At 36.9% G+C, this 26,149-nt stretch overlaps 1 protein-coding gene across 5 annotated transcripts in view; it reads left to right on the top strand.

Annotated features, from left to right (window-relative positions):
• The window catches only part of IMMP2L (inner mitochondrial membrane peptidase subunit 2), an 894,195-nt gene that overhangs the window by 61,752 nt on the left and 806,294 nt on the right, over window positions 1-26,149 (top strand). For all 5 annotated transcript variants that reach the window (XM_030826759.1, XM_003261198.4, XM_030826756.1 and 2 more), the window contains one exon: window positions 8,991-9,094. In XM_030826759.1, the coding sequence (XP_030682619.1) occupies window positions 8,991-9,094 (104 nt within the window). The remainder of the gene's footprint in view (window positions 1-8,990; window positions 9,095-26,149) is intronic.

Here is a 26,149-nt window from a genome sequence, read left to right as displayed (position 1 = left end):
GTATGGGTAATAAGTACCCATTATGTAAGAAGAATGTTCCATTTCTAACTTACAGCTTTGTACAGACCTAGGTACATTATAGTCTATTTTATTATGCACATCTAGAGAGACAAATCTGAGAACTCTAGAAGCCATGCAAATTATGGAGACCCCTGAATAGCAAGGGAAGAAAGATGGCATTGTAGACCATATTGCCCACATTCTTTCAAAGGTGTGGCATCTAATAATTCTGTAATCAGAATGTACATTTACTTTAATTGTACTTACTTCATGCTTCTTGGCCAGTGCTGCAGTGTTAAAAAGTCTAAATCAACAGTACTATTTCAGTTTCTTCTGTTATTGCCCCCACCTCCACAGATATGTCTTCAAAGTAATGGTTCTTCAAAAGAAGTCTGAGGGCTACTGTTGGGTCCTTGTGGCTGCAGCTGGGCTCCATCTCACTTAAAAGCACAAAGTTTGATATTTACCTGTTGTAGATTGTATGTAGCCAGTGTGAGTGGTGCTTTTTATAAGCCTGAAAAGGTTGAAAGCATTGCACCCAAAAAAGTAAGGTCAAAACCAGGCCTTCTTCATATCTTGGAGGCAGTGAATCATAGGCCGTAGATTCTTTAAAACTAAAAAATGAATAAAAAATTTATAGTAAAAAGCTAGAGTAATATCATTTATTGATTGATGGCTTCAGTTAAGTTTTACAAGGCAAGAAGTGTGCTATGACTGTGCTTAATTCTCTAGGAGAATTTTATTTTCGTAAACTGAAACATAAATTCTTCCAAACCTGTCATATGATTTGAGGTTAGACACAAGCTAAGGATTTAGGATACCTTGACAATAATATTTGTTTGTAGGACAAATAAAAATCCTTCAGCATAGTCTTTGATCAGAGAAAAGACTAAAGCCTAACTTTTGCGTTATGCTTGTTCCAAAAGCAGATTCGATAGATATTGGCTATTTCTAGCTTTAGCATAAGTTACTAACATCTGTTGAAATATGCTGCCTTATATTGTATTTCTTAGAGTGAACTATATAGTACTTAGGTCAGAGCAAAGCATACAAAATAAACATATATTTATTTAGTGAGATATAACTGAGCCAGAGGAAAACAAGGTGTGTGGAGGGGTAAGCAGTAGGGGAGAAGAAAATGGAAATCATTTCATCAACCAGAGCTAAGAACTGTTAGATTTTTAAATGTATATGTTTTTATATATCTCTGTATGCGTGTATATGTTTTAAAAATAAGAATTTAAAACATAACAGGTTTAAAATTCTTATAGATATTCATAACTAATTATGTGCATTAAATTTTTTTGGATTAATTTATAAAGGCAGAACAATCAAGGCCCCAAATAAAAGCATCCTAACTTTACTTGCTTTAAAAAAATGAGGAAATAATCAACAAAGAATTTAGAAATGAGGGGTAGAATTTTCTACCTGAAGACTTTCAGTTTACTATGTAAAATGAGAAATGTGCAGGGCACTATTTAAATGTTTAATTTTTCTTAAATCTTATGGAAAGGATACTGTACCTGATTTTGTTTCCCTTTATTTTGTTATTGTTGCCATCATCATTAGTGTCCTATTTGTTGACTGCTACTCTGTTTCATGACTGTAATGTTTTGTAGACTGTCTCATTTAATTCTTGTAGCAACCCCATGAGATCAGTGTTCCTGCAGTCAGTCCCCATTTTATAGATGAGGAAATGAGACAGGTTATATAATTTGTTTAAGGTAATATGGTTAATAAGAAATGGAGACAAGATTTGAACATAGTTTTCTGTGTTTAGGGCAAGGACTATTCAAAACACTTCTCCAAGTTTGATTTTTAACTTTAGTGGTCCATGGTAGAAGCAGAGAAATAGATGAGTGTGAGAATGCAAGTTGTTGAGAGGGACAGAGAGAGAATATTTACCTTTCCTCTTCCTTGTTGTTGTATCCAAGCCCTCAACTAATTGTATGGTGCCTGCCCACGTTCGGTGAGGGTGATCTTTCTTACTCCGTCTAGAGCAGATGTTTGGCTTGTTTTGTTCTTTGTTAGTGTTTTTCCTTTTGCTACTGGAAATCACTGTGACTACTAGCAGGAATATCTGATACAATCAAATACTTGGAGATACAGGTGGAAACTCCTAGATTAAATATTCTCTGAGATTTCTTCAAAAACTTTATTATTTTAAGTTAGTTATATTTTGATGTAGTCTCTTGGAATCTAGGATTTAAAATATTAACAACATAAGAAAATACAGATTCTGTGGCCATATCAAATTATTATTTATGACTTTTAATTTCTACTTGATGTTTTTAACTTAATTGATTTGAAAAAATTACTTGCTCTATTTTTTTTTTTTTTGAGACGGAGTCTCGCTGTGTCACCCCAGGCTGGAGTGCAGTGGCGTGGTCTCGGCTCACTGCAAGCCCCGCCTCCTGGGTTCATGCCATTCTCCTGCCTCAACCTCCTGAGTAGCTGGGACTACAGGGGCCCACCACTACACCCGGCTAATTTTTTGTATTTTTTGGCAGAGACAGGGTTTCATCGTGTTAAGCCAGGATGGTCTTGATCTCCTGACCTCGTGATCTGCCCGCCTTGGCCTCCCAAAGTGCTGGGATTACAGGCGTGAGCCACCGTGACTGGCCACTGTTTTTTTCTTTCTTTCTTTTTTTTTGAGACGGAGTCTCGCTCTGTCGCCCAGGCTGGAGTGCAGTGGCGCGATCTCAGCTCACTGCAAGCTCTGCCTCCCGGGTTCACGCCATTCTCCTGCCTCAGCCTCCCGAGTAGCTGGGACTACAGGCGCCCGCCACCACTCCCTGCTAATTTTTTTTTGCATTTTTAGTAGAGATGGGGTTTCACTGTGTTAGCCAGGATGGTCTCGATCTCCTGACCTTGTGATCCACCCGCCTCAGCCTCCCAAAGTGCTGGGATTACAGGCGTGAGCTACCGTGCCCGGCCTGTTTTTTTTCTTTTTAATAAAGCGTTTGTTTTTAGTGAAGTACAGAAAACTGTGGTTCTTATAGTGCTATAGGAACAACTTCCCAATTCAAGAAGGTTTTTCTTTACGATGTTTTGTTGATATCCATGTGTTAGATTAATAAACAAGATAGTTTATTGTGTTGTGATTGCCATTATTTCATTATGAATAATAAAGCCGTCTTCAACTATTTCTAACTCTTAAATTGCCTAACTTGATGAGACACAAAAAATTTCTTACTATACTTATCTAGAATATGTTTTCATTGAAAGAGATGTATACATTATTTAGATAATGTATATTCTAGAAACTATCTGATTTAAATATGCTTTTAAAAACCTTTAATCTTTTAGACTTTATAGAAATATTATTTTCCAACCACTTTTCTGGGATTAGGTTTACAAAAATGGCTAAGACATGGTTTCAGCAGTTGAGAAACTTAGACCTGAGTGAGTCTTATCTGTAGGCAGATACGTATTAAGTACCTGCATTGCTATGGGAGTGCACATGAGGGAGTAGCTAATTTAAACTTGTGGAGGAAAGAAGGTAAAAGAAAACCATATTGCTTCCTTTATAAAATCAAGCAATGTCATTCAGGTGTTGACTCTTGATTCTAATATTTCACTATTGGAAGTTAGACATGCTTCCTTCTGTTTTCTTCCCTTGCATAAATCTTTTGTTTATAATGCTTTACCTTTTGGTTCTAACAATTACAATTAGAAAAGTTGGGCATTTGAGTGATTCTATAAGGGAAAGATAAAGTTAAAATTTGGGTCAGTCAGGATTTTTCTATCCCTATCGTTGGAACACCAAGATGTAATTTTCCAGTTCCTTAAGGGAACTGCAGCATGTTTTTTATTTTTAATTTTTTTGAAGGCTTTACAGAGGAGTCCCCATCAGATAAGGACTTTGACAAATGACTAGAAGTTTCCAAGTGGAGAAAAAACATTCTCAACAGAGGGGAAGTCTGATGATGAGGCATTCAAAGAGCGGGTTAGAAACTGGACTTAACATATGAGTCTTCTAGTATGGGGGATAGGGTAAATGGTACTACTGTTAAATAAGGAGGGGAAGTATATTTGGGGGCTGGAGTGGGCTGGAATAGGATCTTTGTTTTGACCTTGTTAATTTGGAAAATCTTTGGAAATTCCACTAATTGATTTTTTTTAATTCTTTCCACTAAAATGTGTTAATTACCTGCAAAGTGCCCGATCTCAAAAATATAGGCACAGGAAATAATTTATTCTCAAAACTTAGAAAAAAAAAGAACTTATAGCCTCTTGGAAGGAGAGACAAGGGAACGATTATAATGCACATTTAAATATTACGATAGAAATAATCATAGGATGTGATGGTGAACTTGGGATTTTTGATCTTATGAGTTACGGTCACAAACTTCAAAAAAAAAAACACCAGTACAAGAGACCAATAGAACAGTCAGAAATAATTAAATCACCTTTTGTTCCTTCACTATTATGGCAAGAAAAAAGAAAAAAAAACCGACTGCAGTGAAAGTACAATAGGAAGATTTTCTCTTTATCGTCCAGAGCCTGGATGGTCTCTCTCCAGGTCACCTTTACTGTGTCAGTTATATAGGAAAAAGAATACAAAGAAATGAGGGAAGAGGACCTGTGGATACTGAGGTCAAAGACAGACAGGAAGAGGGAGATAGAGAATTTGAATGAGAAATGTGAATGAGATAGAGAGCGTACCCTTGTGGAAGCTCACCTTTTAATAATCTAACCTACTGTTGTGATGACAAAAGCTCCATTCCCCGGCTCAGTAAAGCCCTTTGGACTTATGCTACTGTATCAACTCTGTTCCTCACTAGGGATAGAGACAGAGGAGGAACCTGGGGGTAGAGAGTGCAGACTTGCCTAAAATTAAAATTGTGATGTAGTAATATCAATAATAGAAGTTATTGAGAGGTAACTATGGGCCAAGAACTACCATAAGCACTTTAAATGAATGATCTTACCAAATAATGTAGTGCCGTTCACCCTTGAACAATGAGGGTGTGAGGGACCCAACTCCCATGCAGTTAAAAATTTGCATATAACTTTTGACTGCGCCACACCCCACAGCTTAACTACTAATAGTCTACTTCTGACCAGAAGCCTTACTGTTAACATAAACAGTGAGATTAACACATATTTTTATATGCTATATGTATTATATACTATATTTTTACAATAAAGTAAGAGAAAAGAAAATGTTATTAAGAACATCATAAGAAAGAGAAAAAGGTATTTCTATTTCTTAAGTGGAAGAGGATCATCGTAAAGGACTTCATCCTCACTGTCTTCATATTGAGTAGGCTAAGGAGGAGGAGGAGAAAGAAGAGGACTTAGTCTTACTGTCTCAGGGGTGGCAGATGTAGAAAAGGTGGAAAGGGAAGCAGGAGAGGCAGGCACACTTAGTGTAACTTTTATTGAAAAAAATCTGTGTATTATTGGACCCATGCAGTTCAAACCTGTGTTGTTCAAGGGTCAACTATATTTGTAAAGCCCTTAAACAGTGTCTTGCACATGGTAAGCACTTAACATGTCTGACTATTATTATTAGACCAGGACACATGGTAAGTACTTGGTAGGTATTGGCTATTACTATTTAATTATTAATTAGATAATAGTTATTAATCATCACCATTTTCCTAGTAATGAATGGCATAATGAAGTTAAGTAACTTGCTGAAGATCATATAACTAGAAAGAAATGGAATCATTTCTAAGTTGGAGGTGACAGACTGATTAGTGTAGATACAGCAAGAATTACATAATGATTGGTGCTTGGAATATGATGATGCTAGAGAGGAAAGAAAACGTGCCAAAAGTAGAAGACATTATGATTATAAAAAGATCCCTTTAGCTTGCTGACTGTTTGGATGAGAAGTAAGAAGACAACTAAGATTTTTAAGCTGGTTGACTGGGAAAAGGGTAAACCGGATGTAAGAAAATAAGAAAGGGATGGTCATGGTGGCTCATACCTGTAATCTCAGCGCTTTGGATGATAAGGCAGGAGGATTTCTTGAGGTCATGAGTTCAAGACCATCCTGGTCAACATAGCAAGACCCTCCCATCTCTAAAAAAAAAAAAAAAGGTAAAAAAAGAAAAACCGACTTCACTGGATGTGGTGGTATGCATTTGTAGACCTGTAGTCCTAGCTACCTGGGAACTGGGAGACTGAGCCCAGGAGTTCAAGGCCACTGTGCACTATGATCATGCTGGTGCACTCCAGCCTGAGTGACAGAGCGAGACCCTTTAAAAAAAAAAAAAAAGAGGCCAGATGCGGTGGCTCACGTGTGTAATGCCAGCACTTTGGGAGGCTGAGGTGGGCGGATCACGAGGTCAGGATTTCGAGACCAGCCTGGCCAATATGGTGAAACTCCGTCTCTACTAAAAATACAAAAATTAGCTGGGCGTAGTGGTGCGCACCTCTAGTCCCAGCTCTACTTAGGAGGCTGAGGCAGAAGAACAGAAGAAACTATCTCAAAAAAAAAATTTATTTGTTGAAATGATAACAAATTCCATTTTAATCTTGTTGAATTTTTTGTCAGGTAGTTAAGTGAAATGAGTAGCAGGGAATTTAAGCTAGAGATTTAGGTATTATCACTAAAGGAGTCGGTGAAAGCTCTGGAAGTGTTTGAGATGTTTAAGGATAACCAGTATTTTTCAGCTGCAAAACCCTGGATCAAAAATAGTGTCAGGATAATAGCCTCCACGCAGAATTTTGACATATTCGTCAACTCTTGCTTTGTAGAAAATCTATAAATAATCCCAGGAATCTTTAACAAAAGGCATGTCATTACTGCTCCAGGGACTGGCTGTTGCCCTGCGTTCACTGTTTTCCTTGCTTCTGCCCCGGTTGCTGTTGTTGTGTCTCCACTGGCTACTGTCACCAGCCCCTCAGTGAAGGCAGAGAGTCTCAGTTGTTGCTTGGCACCTTTCCTATCACCACAGAAATGGCCACTTCCCATGGTAGCATTCTTGGAGAGTCAGAACTCAAACAAATCAGTAAGAAAGAAACAACCCCATCAAAAAGTGGGCTAAGGCCAGGTGCGGTGGCTCACGCCTGTAATCCCAGCACTTTGGGAGGCCGAGGCGGGCAGATCACAAGGTCAGGAGATCGAGACCATCCTGGCTAACATGGTGAAACCCTGTCTTTACTAAAAATACAAAAAATTAGCTGGGTGTGGTGGCGGGCGCCTGTAGTCCCAGCTACTTGGGAGGCTGAGGCAGGAGAATGGCGTGAACCTGGGAGGTGGACCTTGCAGTGAGCTGAGATCACGCCACTGCACTCCAGCCTGGGTGATGGTGTGAGACTCCATCTCAAAAAAAAAAAAAAAAAGTGGACTGAGGACATGAATAGACAATTCTCAAGAGGTGATATACAAATGGCCAACAAGCATATGAAAAAATCTTCAACATCTTTAATTATCAGGGAAATGCAAATCAAAACCACAATGCAATACTACCTCACTCCTGCAAGAATGGCCATAATCAAAAAATAATAGATGTGGGTGTGGATGTGGTGAAAAGGAAACACTTTTACATTGTTGGTGGCAATGTAAACTAGTACAACCACTATGGAAAACAGCATGGAGGTTCCTTAAATAACTAAAGTAGCTCTACCATTTGATCCAGCAGTCCCTAGCAATACTAGGTATCTACCCAGAGGAAAATAAACTCATTATATGAAAAAATAACTCATTATATGAAAAAGATGTGTACTTGCACACACGTTTATAGCAGCATAATTTACAGTTGCAAAAATATGGAACCAGCCCAAATGCCCATCAATCAATGAGTGGATAAAGAAAATGTGGTGTATATATATATTACTCAGCCATAAAAAGTAACAAAATAATGTTATTCACAGCAATCTGAATGGAATTGGAGACTATTATTCTAAGTGAAGTAAGTCATGAATGGAAAACCAAACATCGTATGTTCTCACTGATATGTGGGAGCAAAGCTGTGAGGGCACAAAGGCATAAGAATGATACACTGGACTTTGGGGACTTAAGGGAAAGTGTGGGTGGTGGTGAGGGATAAAAGCCTACACATTGGGTATAGTGTACACTGCTCGGGTGATGGGTGCACCAGAATCTCAGAAATCACTACTGAAGAACTTAACTCATGTAACCGAACACTGCCTTTTCTTACAAAACCTATTGAAATAAAAAATGAAAAAAAAATTTAAAAAACAGTGAAAAGGCTGTCTTAGCTTTTCTAATTATTTTGTCCCCCTGTTCTTGCCTCAAGCTTGTTGTTCATTGGCTTGGTCTGTACCCCTGTCCAAATGACAAGTATGCTGGTTTCATAGTTCCCCAATCAAATTTTTGTACCTGTGTGGTTCCTGACCTTTAGAAAAATTCTTACACCAAATGTTTCTCAGTTCTTGATCCATTAACCCTCAGGCACAGTTAGACTTCTCTGAATCCTAGGATGAAAGCCCCTTATTAGGCTCAAACTGGGACCAGGACCCTTAGGACATGTGCTCTTTTGAGAAAAGAGAGGTCAAAGTGGGAAATCCTTACATTTTATAATGATAATCCTATCACATCTTTCTTTTGCCCCCTTCAGTTCTTCATATGACTGTGAAGATTTGTGGATATGACTGTGATTTGGGATTATTTCTTCTTTTCCTCAGATGGAACAATGATGTGTACTACTGTGGAATTAGATACTATCTGGATATTTTGTTAGGAGGTTTGACTTACTTCTTCCTCATGTTTTTATATTATTCTTAAGGCTTTTCATACTTCTTTACTGGAGTTTACTAAAGATTTTAATGTCTAGCACACGTTCCTTTCAAATAAGCATTGGTACTTTATTTTTTTCTGGTTAATCTGTGAAGAAGCCCAGTGAGCCTTTTTGAAAACTCATCACTTGCAGTTACTTTAGAACAGCAATTTATAGAAAGGTACTGTATTAGAAATGGTTTATTTCAGTCCACTCGAGCTGTGAAGTGCAAGAACCACGAAGATTGAAAAATACAAATGATAGATGTGTCTCTTTCTCCTTATTTTCTAGCCTTCTTTGAATCCTGGGGGGAGCCAGTCATCTGATGTGGTACTTTTGAACCACTGGAAAGTGAGGAATTTTGAAGTACACCGTGGTGACATTGTATCATTGGTGTAAGTAACTCAGAAGCGTACTATATTTGTATATAAAATTATTTATACTTACGCTGATTTAACTGGTAATCCACTGTTAATATCATATTGCCAATTATTAAATTGAATACATGTTAAATAAAATGTGTTTTAAAAAAATCAATTTTGCAGTGTAACAATGCTATAAAAAGAATTTTTTGCATTTAAAATATGTTAGTTGACTAACATATTTGGATTGGGTAAAATGTATTTAATGAAATGTTGATTAGAAATTATTAAAAATACACGCATTTGGTATTGCTTTGGAATATTTTGAAATTTTGCATCTTGGTAAGCAACTTTTTTGTTACCCCAGTGTTTTCTTGGTTTGTATAGATAAAAAGTATTCCTAGAAGGTGATAATTATGACGTGAAAATCATTGACATTTATGTACATCAGGAGTTTAACTGAAAAAAGAAATTTGAAAGACTAGTACTGGATGCTTCTGTTTGGGGCCAAAAGGTGGCACTGTTTCACTGTTATAATATGATGACCGGTCAGGATCAAAAATTTCATTCCAGTCTTAATGTAGAAAAGGAATGTCAAAGTGTGCATAACTGACACAATGATATAATACATAGTCCTAGGACAGGCTTAAATGGTTTGGAGATTTTTGTTTGTTTGCTTTAAAAGTAAATTTACACTAGGAAGATTGTAGCCAAACTTGTCTGATTTCTTCTGGTTTCAAATACTTATAAAAATGTTGTAGTATGATTCCCTGTTATGCCAGTTAGGGGTAGCAATGAATGTGGCAGTGTTACTGCCATTTGATTTGGAGACAGTAAAAACCTGCTAATGGGTAAATACTTTTCCCATTTATATTTCTGATTCTTGAATTGGAAGGATTTTTTTCTTGTTGGATGGTAACTTACAATTGTTTGGTAAAAGCAAGACATCATCTGCGTATTTGTACTTACCTTTGGCTCATGCTTTGTGGAAATAGATATTCTATAAATGTGTTTCTTTCAGACTATTCCACCAGTATTCATTTGAAAACATATTAACCAAATCTGGTTAGTGACTAAAGAAGTAAATTCAAGTGGAGTTTTGTATGGCAGACATCCAAGGAGGGGGATTAAATGCTTCTCAGGTTTTGAGTGCTTTTAAAAATATTAACCTGCTCTTTGAAGTGTACTTTTATTTTGTCATTCAGAGTACTATTTTTGCAACCTCCTAAACAACCTTCTCCATGCTGGGTTAGCCTGTCATATGCTCATTATTCTTTTGCCTTTGGTTTGACAAGGTTATATCCTCACTTAGTTGGTGATGGAAAGTATTCCCACCCAAGTGAAAGAGGTCACACTATACACAGACAATTGTGCAGTATTTTTTTTTCCCATGAGAAACATGCTGACTATCTCTAACCAAGTGGACTTGAATAGATAATTGAAAAATAAAACAGGGCTCCTTGATATTCAGGGTTGCATGGATCCATAAAAGTATCTTACCATATTGTGGAGTATATTAAAAAAAGCACACTACTGTTTTATGTAAATATTCATAGTGATTGATATTTATTATATACATTAACTTCAAAAATATTCTATTCAAATTGGGATTGATATATAAATTATAGCTATTCCAGCTGAACTGTGTTTTTTTTTTTTTTTTTTTTTTTTTTGAGACAGAGTCTCGCTCTGTTGCCCAGGCTGGAGCGCAGTGGTGCGATCTGGGCTCACTGCAAGCCCTGCCTCCCGGGTTTATGCCATTCTCCTGCCTCAGCCTCCTGAGTAGTTGGGACTACAGGTGCCCACTACCACGCCCAGCTAATTTTTTGTATTTTTGGTAGAGACGGGTTTCACCGTGTTATCCAGGATGGTCTTGATCTCCTGACCTCGTGATCTACCCACCTCGGCCTCCCAAAGTGCTGGGATTACAGGTGTGAGCCACTGCGCCCGGCCTGAACTGTGTTTTTAATGACTCAGTTATGTGCTATATCATTGTCAGGTACAAATAACACAAACTTTCATGTGCTTGTTCTTGGGAGGAGCCATTTACATAAAAGAGTGCTTAGTTACTAGTATTATATATTTAACAACAGATGATCGTGAAGCAATATTGTTACTTTGAGAAAGAAACAAAAAATCTGATGCTAAATTCTTCTTTAGCATTATTTAAAGTATTTTTTTAAGTCGGGGCCAGGTGGCTCAGGCCTATAATCCTGGCACTTTGGGAGAGCAAGGTGTGTGGATCCCTTAAGCCCAGGAGTTTGAGACCAGCCTGGGCAACATGGTGAAACCCTGTCTCTACAAAAAATACAAAAATTAGCTGGGTTTGGTGATGCGTGCCTATAGTTCTAGCTACCTGGGAGGCTGAGGTAGGAAGATCGATTGAGCCTGGGAAGTTGAGGCTGCAGTAATCTGTGATTGTGCCACTGTACTCCAGCCTGGGTGACAGTTAGACCCTGCCTAATAAAAAGTATCTTTTTAGTCTTATGATCAAACATGCTTTCTAGACCACCATATCCATGTATTTTCATACAATTTAGAAACTGCTTCATTTTAGAAGATTGATGTTGGTTTGATTGCAGTTCATAATATACATTTAATTTATGTCAAATATTGAATATTTGCTTTTCTTACACAATGCATCAGTTTGTTTTTAACATAGATGATAATTTTTGTTACTACATTGGAACATTCTATTTTTTTAAGAAATGTGTGACAAATATAGAAATGTATATTAAAATGTTCAATTTAAAGCTGATTAGAAAATATACTTTGTAATTTTGTTTAGAAATTGATATTAACAGTATACTTCATTGATAAATAAGTAATCTTTGAAAACAAACCAGTATAACCTTTGTATATTAAAAAAATCTGGAGACAGTGTATTCGGAATGTGTGGTAATACACCATTTCTACTATAATATTATGTATGCTTTTCTGGAAAATTTGCAGTTTCCAAATTCTTACTTAAATCAGTAGGGCTTATTCAACTTTATAACCAGAGCACTGATGAAAACAATAACAATCTCAATAAAAATACTAACACAATTTAAAAGACATGAAGTTTCTAATAATTAAACTGCAGTAAAAGTAGTATTTTACTTAAAACATAAAAGGTGAAGATAGCTTGGTGGTAGGTGGTATAAGGAAGGGTTGAGGCTGTCTGTGGATACAAGGGCAGAAAGACATTATCATCAGAAGTCATAAATTGAGAAAAGCTTGTAAGCTTTGTACAAAATGTACTGATACCAGAGTTATATGCTCTCCTCATTGGTGTTACTTTGTTTTATTTATTTATTTATTTATAAACAAAGATCAGGGTTAACTTTGCAATAGCACTTCTAGGAGAAAGGTTGAATGTATAATACTGATTCCTTCCTGGTTTGCTGCCATTAGTATATGTAGCCTTCAGTTGCCTGTACAATAAGGCAAAACATTAATGATCTGGGAAAAAAATTACATATGAACCAATGTAACTTCTGCATTACACTGAAATCTTTTCTCCACTTACCAATTGTCTATGTTAGTTCATGTTACAGAAACACATATATAGCAAAGCAGACTGCCCTTTCTATTGCAAGGGGTTTTGTTCAGAGTTGGTTGACCAGTATTGTTTCCTAAAGCATGGGAGATCTGGCAGAGGGAGGTGGGTGCATATTATTTTTTTGCATATCTTTCTTATTTTTCACTGTTTCTTTCCGTAAAAAGTTGGTCACAGTGGAGTTATTGTTTAAGTATATTATTCAGTAGCTACATTTATTTAATAACATTACTGGTTGCACAAAATATGATTTGCTGTCATCAAGTCCTCACTATAGTATATGTAGGTGGCATCATACTCTCTTGGTGATTTACAAACTCATAGTGGTGATTAAGGTGGATTTTCTATACCTTGGAATTGACTTTTCGCTAACCTGTGTGATGGCCTTCCTGGCTTAACATTAAGTTGCACTATTTCACAATAATATATCACTTAACAAGTCCATTGGGACAGAGGTTCTTTCATAATAAAGTCCTAAATAATCACATTTAAAAGTGCTTTAACTTTATTTTACTTTTATTTGTTTTGAAGAAAAGTTGCAAAAATAGTATAGAGAGTTCCCACAAATTCCCTAATATTAACATTATATAGAACCATAGTTCAATTATTGAAACCAGGAAATTCACATCAGTAGAATAATATTAGATCTAATCTTATTAGACGAATAGGTCTAGACCTTATTCAAATTTCACCAGTTTTCCCACTAATGTCCTTTTTTTGGGCCAAGATCCTACTCGAGATCCCATATTTTCATTTTTTATTTTTTATGTCTCTTTAGACACCTTCAGTATATGCCAGTTCTTTAATCTTTGTCTTTTATGACATTGACGTTTTTGAAGGGTACTGTACAGTTATTTTGCAGAATGCTGCTCAACCTCTTTAATGTTTGATGCCAGACTCTCTTTCAATAGAGAAGCACTAATGTTAATGGCAGTTGGTGAGGCTGAGGAAGCTGCAGCAGTGAGAACCCCTGAATGAAGGAGAAACTCTGTCTGAGTAGGCAGTAGGGCCAGCTGGGGAGGTAGATACCACAGGGGCAGAGGAGAAAGAGATGGTAGGATTTCTCTTTCTGACATGGGCTTTTTTTTTTAGTTTCTTGGAACCACATACTTGGGTCATGACTACAAGGGTTCAGGGGTTCTAGAAATAAGTCTACTGAGTCAAATTTATAGCTGCTAGGAAGCAAAGAAGGAGAGCTGTGTGAGTGGGAGAAGTGGCCACAGTTTATAGAGAGCTAGAAAGGAAGGATGAAGGGCTTCCTTTCTCTTCCTTTCCTCTTAATCTGGATCATAGATTTCACTGTTTTGAGCCAGTGTTCAGTTCTATAGGAGAAGGTTGGTGTGAGGGAATTCTCATTGAATGAGCATGCCTGTAAGTAAGCATTGTGCTAAGTGCTTTGAGTATGCTGTTTTTATTTAATTGTCACAATATCTGGAGATAGTAATTTTTAACATAATGAAACAGATTTACAGCAAGTGCATGACAAGTAAAAAGCAGGGCCAGAATTCGAATCCACGTTCATTTGACTCTAAGCCTGTACTGTCTGATACAGCAAGCACCTATAGTTACTGAACACTTGAAATGTGGTGATTGCTGCTTGTTAAAATCATAATAAATTGGATATATTCATGCAAATAAATACATTACTAAAATTCTACCTGTTTCTTTTTCCTCTTTTTCTTCTAGTTTTATTTTATAAGAGATTGGGTCTTGCTATGCTGCCCATGCTGGGCATGAACTCCTGGGCCTAAGTGATCCTCCTGCCTCAGCTTCCTGAGTGGCTGGGACTACAGGCAAAACCAGTACATCTGGCTGATTCTTCCTTTTTAAATGTGCCTAGTAGAACATGTAAAATTAAACATGTGACATACATTTTATTTCTATTTGAAAACACTATGTCTAAATCTTTTCCCGTTGTACACTGCTGCATCCCTGGAGTATGTCTGAAGTGAACTAAGATAAAATCCCAAAGTCTGAGATGGAAAACACTAAGGTAGTTCCTATGAAGCAAAGGTAGACTTCTAAAGATAGGTAAACACCTGGTGAGAGTGTTGGAGTGATCAGGTCTAAAGACAGAGAGAAAAAGACACATAATCTATGGAGAGAAAAAAAAAAACCATAATATTTTTAAAGTATTTATTGACTGCTTATTTTTTTGTAGCCATTCGGTTAGGAGTTCTAACTTCACTTTTATTTGATTCTTACTAAGAAAAACCAATAAAGTAGGTATTGTTATCCCCAGTTTTATAGATGAGAACACTAAAGCATAGAGAGGCTAAATAACCTGCTTAAGGACATAGTAAATATTAATAAATGGCAGAGCAAAGGTTTGAAGTGCCTCACATCAAAGCTGTGTCTTAACCATCATCCTATAATGTCTCCATATAATGTGGTACGATGCTATGGTTGTGTAACATTGATTCTCACCAAAGAAGTCATGCTGGCCTTGGTATGTCTACATCTCTTATTTTACTCCCATTTCTGTAGTCGAATTTCTGATACAGTGGTTCCTGAAATACATAGTAGTCTCTTCATTAATAGCAATAATACTGTATTATGAACATATGGTGAGCATACAGTTTCAACAGCTGGTTTTTGTCATGCTAAACTAATTGCCACTTTCTCGTAGATGGCCAGTGTGGTGGCTGCTTCTCTATCGATAAGTATGAGCAAAGAGTCATAAAGATTTGAGCCAGGGAAACAGATGAAATAGAATAGAGCCTTTGAAAAAAAAAACAAAAAAACGAGTGTCTTGAGTGCTTGTAAATCTTGAAAGGTTCCCTGACCAACCAAGGAAGTTAATTGGAACCTGCTAAAAATGGAATTTCATGTTTTGCCCACAGTAATGATAATACTGAATAATGACCCATAATTGTATTAAAAGCCAGTTATCAATTGAGCTGGGAAAATATAATTGTGTATACTTATCTGTTCTATCTGTACTCATTCCCAATTTTTAAAATCTATGGCCAAACATTTTTCTGAGTTTGTAGTTAATATAGTACATTTAGGAACCAAGTATAGAAAGACCATGACTTTTACAGAAAGATTCTTTAGGGAGGATGAAGTACCTAGGTTTCTAGTTTTTTTTTTTTTTCAATTGACAGTAAAATGCTGGGAAGGGAAATCCTGTGGTGCAGTTTATTTTTTGTACTTTCAATTATCCATTGTAATTTGCAGTCATTACTAAGTATATGTACAAGTGACATTTTTAAAATAAATAAAATGAGATAGTATAGGTATTATTATTATTATTATTATTATTATTTGATATAGATTAAACTGATTTTTAAATGCTGTTCATAGCCATACAAAAAGTTGGTATCCTTGGCTGGGCACGGTGGCTCACGCCTGTAATCTCAGCACTTTGGGAGGCCGAGGCGGGTAGATCACGAGGTCAGGAGGTTGAAACCATCCTGGCTATGGTGAAACCCCGTCTCTACTAAAAATACAAAAAATTAGCCGGGCGTGGTGGCGGGCGCCTGTAGTCCCAACTACTCGGGAGGCTGAGGCAGGAGAATGGCATGAACCTGGGAGGTGGAGCTTGCAGTGAGCCAAGATTGCGCCACTGCACTCTAGCCTGGGCGACAAAGTGAGACTCCATCTCAAAAAAGAAAAAAAAAAGTTGGTATCCTTAAGACAGTCCTTAATAGCAATTTACTTTCTTAAGTAGGATAAACTGCCTTCACAATGCTTTTACACTTAATTATTTAATAAGACATTTTCTTAGTTCGGAGACAAATTACAGCTTAGAAATGTTTCATAAATTTCAGTTTTGAATTACCGAGATTTTGTGTTAATGTAACCATAGGAGATATACATAGCTTCTGCTCATCCTGTTTTATAAATTTTATATCCTTTGAGAGGTAACTATAAATTATCAAAGAACAAAATTATACAGGCAACATTCTATTAAATACTAGTGCTTATGTTTATAAATGTTTTTATTTTTACTCTGAAATAATCTAGTCTCTGAGAATGCTGTTTCTTATATTTAAAAAAATGAGTAAGTACAAGACAGCCTTTACAAAGGACCTCCCAAATACACGTTAAATATTATATGTAAGGAGTCAGATTTAGCTATTGAGGAGAAGCATTTTGAATATGTTTACATGATAATTAAAACAGAATTAATTTTTAGAGTAGTGAACAGTTTAGGTTTCAAGCAGGAAATAGAACAAAAGGCAAATCAACCATCACATAAGTGTGTCAACCTATCTTAAATACTTTTGGAATCAATAAGGTATAGAGGCACACATAAAGATAGGCCACAGATCAGTCAGTGGCTGATTTCTATTTCTGGCTGTAAATGGACTAGTTTATTTCAAACTAAGGCCTACACTGTGAATAATGAAAAAACTGGATTAAAAATATATATATCTAAAGGCATTGGAGCACTACCAAGAGCTAAAGATCTAAGAATGAAAGGAAACACACTGAAGTAAGCCCTGTATTTGGTGTCATTTTTCACCTTGGGTTCTGTCAATTTGCAAGCAACATAAGCCAAGCTGAGAAGCCGAGCAGCAATAGCTAAGATGGTGAGACGGTGAGCAGAAATTTTGGCAGTTTCACAGTGCCTGCAAGCTAAAATTCAGGAAGGAGGAAGAAGGACCCTGGTAAAACACTCTAAGCTTTTCATTGGGATTCTTGTGGGGCTATATCCTAGGAGTTAGGAAGAACTATAAATAGGCCACTACTTAAAAAAATCAAAATGTATTCTTTGATAAACCCAATCTTGATTTTAAGGTGGTCTGCCTTTACTTTAACTGTCTGTCATTGCTGGAAGCAAGAGACATCATGCAGAGTTTCTATAATTTTTTTATACACAACACTTGGCATTTAATAAAAAATTATACCATGCATATTAGAAGCCAGGACCAATAAAAACAACATAAAACAAGAAAGGATAGAAACAGTCTCACAGTAATCTAGATATTGGAATGATTAGACATAGACTATTAAATATCTGTAATTGGCCAGGTGTGGTGACTCATGTCTGTAATCCTAGCACTTTGGGAGGCTGAGGTGGGAGGATCACTTGAGCTCAGGAGTTTGAGACCAGCCTGGGTGACATAGCAAGATTTCCCTGTTCTCTACTTAAACAAACAAACAAAGAAACAAACCAACAAAAGCTAGGCATGGTGTTGCATGCCTGTAGTCTCAGCTACTATAGAGGCTGAGATGGGAGGGAGGATAACATGAGCCTGGGAGATCATGGCTGCAGTGAGCTATGGTCTCACCAGTGCATTCCAGCCTGGGTGACAGAGTAAGACCCTCTCTCCAAAAACAAAAAAAATTATGATCAATATTTTTTTAAAGTGATGAAAAGATGGATAATTTCAGCACAGAATAAGAATCCATAAAAATAATTTAGAGACATTCTAGAAATAAAAACTGTGACTGAAACGAAGAACTCAATAGATTAGTTTAATGGAAAATTAGACAGCTGAGGAAAGAATTAGTGAACTGGATAATGGGTCAGTTAGAAAATATATAGAATAGGATATGGGGGGAATAAAAGAATGGAACACACAATCAATAGTGTAAATAGTGTAATAGTGAAAAAGGCTGACTACCATCTAATTGGAGTCCCAGGAGAATAGGAGAGTAGGAATTGAGGAAGAAGCATTATCTTAATAGATTCAGGCCGAGAGTTTTCTAAAATCAATGAAAGACATCAATCCACAGAATGAAAAATCACTATTGGAATAAATACAATGAAAGCACATTTAGGGCACATGGCAGTCAAACCACTGAAAACCAAAGAAGTTAAAAGTCTATATATATATATATATATTTTTTTTTTTTTTTTTTTGAGGCAGAATTTTGCTCTTGTTGCCCAGGCTGGAGTGCAATGGCATGATCTTGGCTCACCGAAACCTCCACCTCCAGCATTCAAGCGATTCTCCTGCCTCAGCCTCCTGAGTAGCTGGGATTATAGGCATGCACCACCACACTTGGTTAATTTTTTATTTTTAGTAGAGATGGGGTTTCTCCATGTTGGTGAGGCTGGTCTTGAATTCCTGACCTCAGGTAATCTGCCTGCCTCAGCCTCCCTTAGTGCTGAGATTACAGGCATGAGCCACTGTGTCTGGCCGATAAAAGTCTTAAAAGGAAAAAAGACATTTCCTTCAAAGAAGCAAAAATATAGCCTACTTTTCAACCAATGGAAGACAGGAGATAACTGAATGACATCTCTATAAAGTGGTAAAAGGAAAAAAAATGTCAATCTAGAATGTTGTACCTGTTGGAAATATTCTTAAAAAATGAAAGAGAAATGCGTTCTTTTTCAGACAAACAAACCCCTAGCACATGCTCAATTGTTCTATTGGACTTCATGTACAAAACAAATTCAAAGGGTTAAGAATTTCAAGTTGGTAGCTTCAGAGCATTAAGCCCCAAATGTGGGGTCCCTTCTGAGCCGAGGATTATGTGTGACTGCACTGGTCACATTGCCATGAAGCCAGCCCTGGTGGTTGGTAGAGGGGTGGGCACTGGACCTAAGTAGGGCCAATCAGAGCCATTCCTGGAAATGGATATATAAATATTAGGAATGAAAAGTTGTTTAGTTTGTTAGAGTTTGAACAATATGATCTGTAGAAAACTAGTCATATTTCCTTAAGGATACGTCAATAAATATGAGCCAAATGTAATAATTAGAACTTTGGTTTCCAAGCAGATTCCATGCTCTAATTCCTTGGATAGTGAATATAATAAGATGATATATCCATGAATAAGTTACTTTACATTGCCAAAGGGACAGATGTAAATAAGGCTACTAATCAGTTTACCCTAAAATAAAGGTTATCCTGGATTATCCATGTAGGCCCAGTGTAATCACATGAGCCCTTAAAAACAGAGGCAGAAGTAGTAGTTAGGGAGATGCAGCATACGAAGTGAGAGAGATCCAAATGACAAGAAGGATGCAACACATTGTTACAGCCTTTGAAGATTCAGGGACCATGGGCAGAGGAAAGCAGGCTGCCTCTAGAAGCTAAGAATGACCTTCACTCGAAGATCAGCAAGGAAACAAGTACCTCAGTCTTACAACTACACAGAATTTTGCCAACAACTTAATGAGCCTGGAAATAGATTATCCTGGGATTTCTAGATAAGGACCTAGACCCACTGACACCTTGATTTTGGCCTTGGAAGATCTTGAGAAGAGGATCTAGCCAAACCTGCTAGACTTCTGTCTTAGAGAGCTGTTAGATAATAAACAGGTGTTATTTTAAACCGCCAAATTTGCTGTAATTTGTTACAGTGGCAATAGAAAATCATCTTAAGCAATAAAAAATACAAACAGTTCTAAAAGCACCTTTACATTTACAAGGAAATGTACTTTTACAAAAGATTTTTAAGTGTTTGAAAACACCGATTTTATTTACATAATTGACTAATTTAAAAAGTATTATTTTCTTTTCTGTGAAACAAATCTGAAAGCCTCTATTTGCCAGTTCTTCAGTGCAAGACTATGGGACTAGGCTTTGGGAGATCTTGTTTCTACTTTGAGTTGCATCATTTTTAACTGGCTGAGTGACCCTGGACACGTTATTTTAACTGTTCCTTGGATCAATTGCATCATCTGCAGAATAAGAGGTGCAGACTAGTTGATCTTTAAGGTCTCTTTCATTTAAAAAATGCATGAAAATAGCTTTAGGGATCAAAATGGAATTGTTAGGAAGTTCAACATAAGAATTAATCCCTCAGGATATCAGAGAACTATGTTGCATAGTTTTAAAGTTGGAGTCAAAACTGACTTGAAATTTTTTAAAGAAGAAGAGCTATATTGGCACATTAAATAAAAATTCTGGAACAGATAGGAGACTTGGAACACCAGGTCTTTATTGGCGAAAGACATCAAATGAATATATACTTATAAAGATTATGTCTGTAGTTGCAATTATTGAAAATTGCAAACATAAACGTTGGCAGGTAGATGCTTTACAGAAGGATGATATCAAAATCCTTTCCTATTTATTTAAAATTACTCAAAATAGTATAGTGGTAGAAATCTTTGTTTCTTTGTTCCTTGTAATTTATTCTGGGAGTAGAGTTTTTAATATTCTAATGGTTAATTTTATTCCGGTTATCTCCATCTCTCTTGTCAACTTAAGGTGTGTTTCCCACTGGTAAACACAGTGTTCACTGGTTCTTGCTAAATAAAGATACCATAGACTATATTCTGCTTCATATTTTAGGTCTTGGAAAAGTGGAAGGAATCTCTAAACTAAACTTAAACATAACCTTATTTGATCCAAGGCCAGTAGATACCTTTCATTTTTCTTTTCCTTTTAGAAAAAAAAAGGCAGTGTTTTGGTGAGTAGAGGTGGCAAGGCTGGGAAATGTGTCAGTAGCTGATAAGAAAGGGAAAGGCCTTAAAATGACATCCTCCAAATTTTATCAGTGCCTCGGAGCTCAGGAAAGTATTTCTTTCCAAGAAGAGAACAGGAATGCCTTTTAAAAAAATTGTTTGTTTCCATTAGTGAGAAACCTCAAGGACCCATGAAAGGTTACTTCTTTGCATAATCTAGTGACAGGTTTACTCATACTCAGAGGTTACATTAATATTTGCTGATGGCACAAGTATAGGTTTCACTTTATTAAAAATTGTATGGATGTTGGAACTGCTGTTGAAGAAGCTGGCTTTGTTTGATTTGGCTATGGATATGATAATTATAATATGGCTTTCTGTACTTTTAGAAGTCATAAGTTATATTGCAAGGATTTGTGTATTTGGATTGCTAGAAAGTTACCATATAGTATTATGACAGTACAGTAGGAAACATTTCAGTGTGAAGAATAGTATGTCTCACATAAATTTTACCATAGAATTAAGTAAGAATCATTAAAATATTCCAGGTTTATTAAAAATTCATTATTCTACTAGAGGATCTTTAAAGAGCAATAAGAACTTGAAGAAATAATAGGAAAGCTTTGGTAACAATGACACTGCATTAATTGAGTTGAAAGAAGGTAAAGAATGTATTAACAGAATGGATCCAAATTTGGCAAAAAAGATTTGTAATAAATCAAGCGGGGAAATCAGTTAATAAAGAAAGAGGCCAATTATCAGTGAGGGGAGGGGGGTGTATTTAATGATTCTAAATGAAAGGTTAAACTACTTGGGTGAATTTCAGTTTAACAAAAGGGAAGAAAAGCAATATGGATAATTAGGCAGTAATAAGAGCATACTGGAAAAAAAAAAAGCAGAAAACTGCCTTAGGTGCTAGGGGAATATTGGCTAATGAACTTAACCTCCTGCAGTTATCTTTGAATATTCACTTTTGCTTTAGAAATGGGAGAAGTGATGTTTTTAGTTATTTTCAAGGATGTATGATTCTTTAGCACACTTTATCATATTGTGGACTTTAAAAAAAGTAATTTCAACTTTTATTTTAGATTCTGGGGGCACATGTGCAGTTTGTTACTTTGGTATATTGTGTGATGCTGAGGTTTAGGGTATGATTGATCCCGTCATCCAGGTAGTGAGTATAATAGCCAATAGTTAGTTTATCAACCTTTTTCCCCCTTTTTCCCTCCCCCCTTTAGTAGTCCCCAGTGTCTATGATTGCCATCTTTATGTCCATGAGTGACCAATGTTTAGCTCCCACTTTTAAGTGAGTACTTGCAATATTTGGTTCTCTGTTCCTGCGTTAATTTATTCTTAGGATAATGGCCTCCATGTGCATTCATGTTGTTGCAAAGGACATGGTTTCATCCTTTCTTATGGCTGCGTAGTACTCCTTGGTGTATTTGTACCACATTTTCTTTATTCAGTCCACTGTTGATGGGCACCTAGGTTGATTCCATGTCTTGGCCATTGTGCTAGTGCTGTGATGAACATATGAGTGCATGCATCTTTTTGGTAGAATGATTTATTTTCCTTTGGATATGTGCCCAGTAATGGGTTTCATGGGTCAAATGGTAGTTCAGTTTTAAGTTCTTTAAGAAATCTCCAAACTTCTTTCCACAGTGGCTGAACAAATGCTATTAAATGCTGCGTATTGCAAATATTCTCTAGAATATTGATATTGAATCTACCACAGATGCTTATGCAATGTCATGACTATCAACTGTCAGTTATTCTTAACATGGAGTAGGTTGACATAAACACCAACAATGTGATTCAGTCAGCCAGTATTGAAGGAGCAGTGATTCTCTGTAGCTCCATGCTGGATTATGCCTTGCTAAGAATAGTCAACAGTGGGGCACTTAGCATCTGCTATATAGTAAGCTGAAAAGGGACATATACAACCAAGGAAAACTTGAAAACTTTTAAGGATGTGGTAAAGCTCAGGTTTTAATGACATCTGGCTCTGTACTTTTATATTTTTTTGTATTTTGTATTTTGTATTTTGGGGAAGGCTGCCACATAGGAGTCCAGATGGAATAACTTTGGAATAGATGAATACACTAACTCCAGTTACGTGAAGAAGGGCCACAAACAGCCAGGCAAAGAAAAGAAGACATGCAGATCGCCATGGAAAACTCTTTGGAAGCATAGTCACCCTGTGCATAGCTAACTCTATTAGCTAGATTTCTACCATCCTTTTATCTATGTGATAACATTGAAATAACAGCAAATATTCAAGAAGTGGAGCTGATATTCTTTATTTTTATTCCTTTTAATAATGTCATTTTGGAATGACAATAATTTTATTTGTTAAAGTAAATATACGTATATGTACGAAATAAAATAAACATGTTGCTTAATCAAATAATCTTTATTCATTTTTATCAGTACTATTTTGCGTTTTTTCTTTTTTCTTTTTTATTATTATTATACTTTAGGTTTTAGGGTACATGTGCACAATGTGCAGGTTTGTTACATATGTATCCATGTGCCATGTTGGTGTGCTGCACCCATTAACTCGTCATTTAGCATTAGGTATATCTCCTAATGCTGTCCCTCCTCCCCTCCCCCCACTCCACAACAGTCCCCGGAGTGTGATGTTCCTCTTCCTGTGTCCATGTGTTCTCATTGTTCCATTCCCACCTATGAGTGAGAACATGTGGTGTTTGGTTTTTTGTCCTTGCGATAGTTTACTGAGAATGATGGTTTCCAGTTTCATCCATGTCCCTACAAAGGACATGAACTCATCCTTTTTTTATGGCTGCATAGTATTCCATGGTGTATATGTGCCACATTTTCTTAATCCAGTCTATCGTTGTTGGACATTTGGGTTGGTTCCAAGTCTTTGCTATTGTGAATAGTGCCGCAATAAACATATGTGTGCATGTGTCTTTATAGCAGCATGATTTATAGTCCTTTGGGTATATACCCAGTAATGGGATGGCTGGGTCAAATGGTATTTCTAGTTCTAGATCCCTGAGGAATTGCCACACTGACTTCCACAATGGTTGAACTAGTTTACAGTCCCACCAACAGTGTAAAAGTGTTCCTATTTCTCCACATCCTCTCCAGCACCTGTTGTTTCCTGACTTTCTAATGATCGCCATTCTAACTGGTGTGAGATGGTACCTCACTGTGGTTTTGATTTGCATTTCTCTGATGGCCAGTGATGATGAGCATTTTTTCATGTGTCTTTTGGCTGCATAAATATCTTCTTTTAATTTTTAATTTTTTTTTTTTTTTTTTGGTGATGCGTGGTCTCAAACACTACTACCCCTCCCCATCCCCAAACAATTAAACAAAACTAAGTACACATATTTTGGGAGGAAAGTCACTATTAAGGACCATTTCTTTGGCTGAAGTAGGGGTTTGAAAACTGTCTTTTAAAAGCCAGAATAGACCCCAGGAAGTGAATGGGAGTGTAGTGTTTCACATATAGCTGAAATAGCCCAGGTAGGGGATTGATGATTTATCAGAATCTTGACTGAGAGCAGAGTTATCAAAAATACGTTGTGAGCAAATAAAATACTTGAGGACTTAGGATGTACCACCAAATAGGAGTCAGAGAGCCCATTATGGCAGGAGTGACAGGTGTTACTGATCTTTTGGACAATGGGTAGTTTACATAGTAAAATTTAAAGAGTTGGCTGTGTTGGCCGGACGCGGTGGCTCACGCCTGTAATCCCAGCACTTTGGGAGGCCAAGGCGGGTGGATCATGAGGTCAGAAGATTGTAGACCATCCTGGCTAACACGGTGAAACCTTGTCTCCACTAAAAATACAAGAACAAAATTAGCCGGGCCTGGTGGCGGGCGCCTGTAGCCCCAGCTACTCGGGAGGCTGAGGCGAGAGAATGGCGTGAACCCGGGAGGTGGAGCTTGCAGTGAGGCGAGATCGCACCACTGCACTCCAGCCTGGGTGACAAGCTAGGCTCTGTCTCGGGAAAAATAAAATAAAAAAGAGTTGGCTGTGTTTTTGTATATTCCCAGCATACATTTGATTGGTTGGGTAGGGTCCATGTAAAAATGATTGAGGCTAGATTGACTTAATGTGTAGGTCAAGGGAAAAACATCAGAGGAAAAATTAATTATAATAATAGCAGCTAATGCTCATAGAACACTTACTACAAGCCAGGTATTGTTCTAAGCACTTTATATAGATTAATTGATTTAATCGTTAAAAAATAAATGTAAGTAATTTGGCATATATTTCACATAGCTGTCCTGTGACTTGTAAACTTTACTTACTTATTTACTTATGAGACACGGTTTTGCCATGTTGCCCAGGCAGAGTGCAGTGGCATGGTCATAGCTCACTGTAATCTTCAACTCCTGGGCTCAAGTAATCCTCCTGCCTTAGCTTCCCAAGTAGCTGTGACTGCAGGTCAATAGCATCATGCATGGCTAATGTTTTAATTTTTAAATATTTTGCAGAGACAAGGTAATTGCTATTTTTCTCAGGCTGTTCTTGAATTCCTGACCTCAAATGATTCTCCCACATTGGCTTCCCAAAGTATTGGGATTACAGGTGTAGCTTACACCTGTAATCCTGGCCTTGTATATTATTACCTTTATGCCCATTTTATTAGTATACAGAGAGGTAAATTAACTGGACTTATATAGTCTAGTATGTGGTAGAGGCTAGATTCAAAGTGAAGCAGTCTGCCTTCACAATCTATGCTCCTGACCTCTGCCATATCCTTCTAGATTAAGATATAAGTGTGAAGGAAGAAAGGAGCAAAAGAGTAGCAAATGTATATATGATAGAAAGTGATGTTTTTACTACCAAATATTTCAAATCTCAATTTGTGGCAGCCATGTTGAGGCTAAACTACTTCTTAGAATTTTTGATAAACAAATCATGTAAATACCCTAAAGTAAAGAATTGGCTTATCCCTGTTTACCAGTTAGGGCCTTGGTGAGAAACAGATGGTACATTCATTGGGGACAATGAAGAGAGTTTAATGAATGGACTTCATTATAGAGGGATGGGTGGTAGTGCAGAATGCAACCATTGAACGATAGTGAAGTGCCCAGGGACTAGCAACAGTGGGATGTCATCATAGCCTGATGCCAGAAGGAAAAAGAGGTGGGAATGGAATTACCCATTCTGGTGAGAGCTAGAATTATGGGAGTGGGGCTAGTGGACAGGGAATAGGACTGTGGATAGCTGAATGTAGTTGCTACCAAAAA

The sequence above is a fragment of the Nomascus leucogenys genome, chromosome 13, assembly GCF_006542625.1.
Source record: "Nomascus leucogenys isolate Asia chromosome 13, Asia_NLE_v1, whole genome shotgun sequence".
In the NCBI taxonomy this organism is placed as follows: Eukaryota; Metazoa; Chordata; class Mammalia; order Primates; family Hylobatidae; genus Nomascus; species Nomascus leucogenys.
This window is presented reverse-complemented; position numbering and strand designations above follow the sequence as displayed.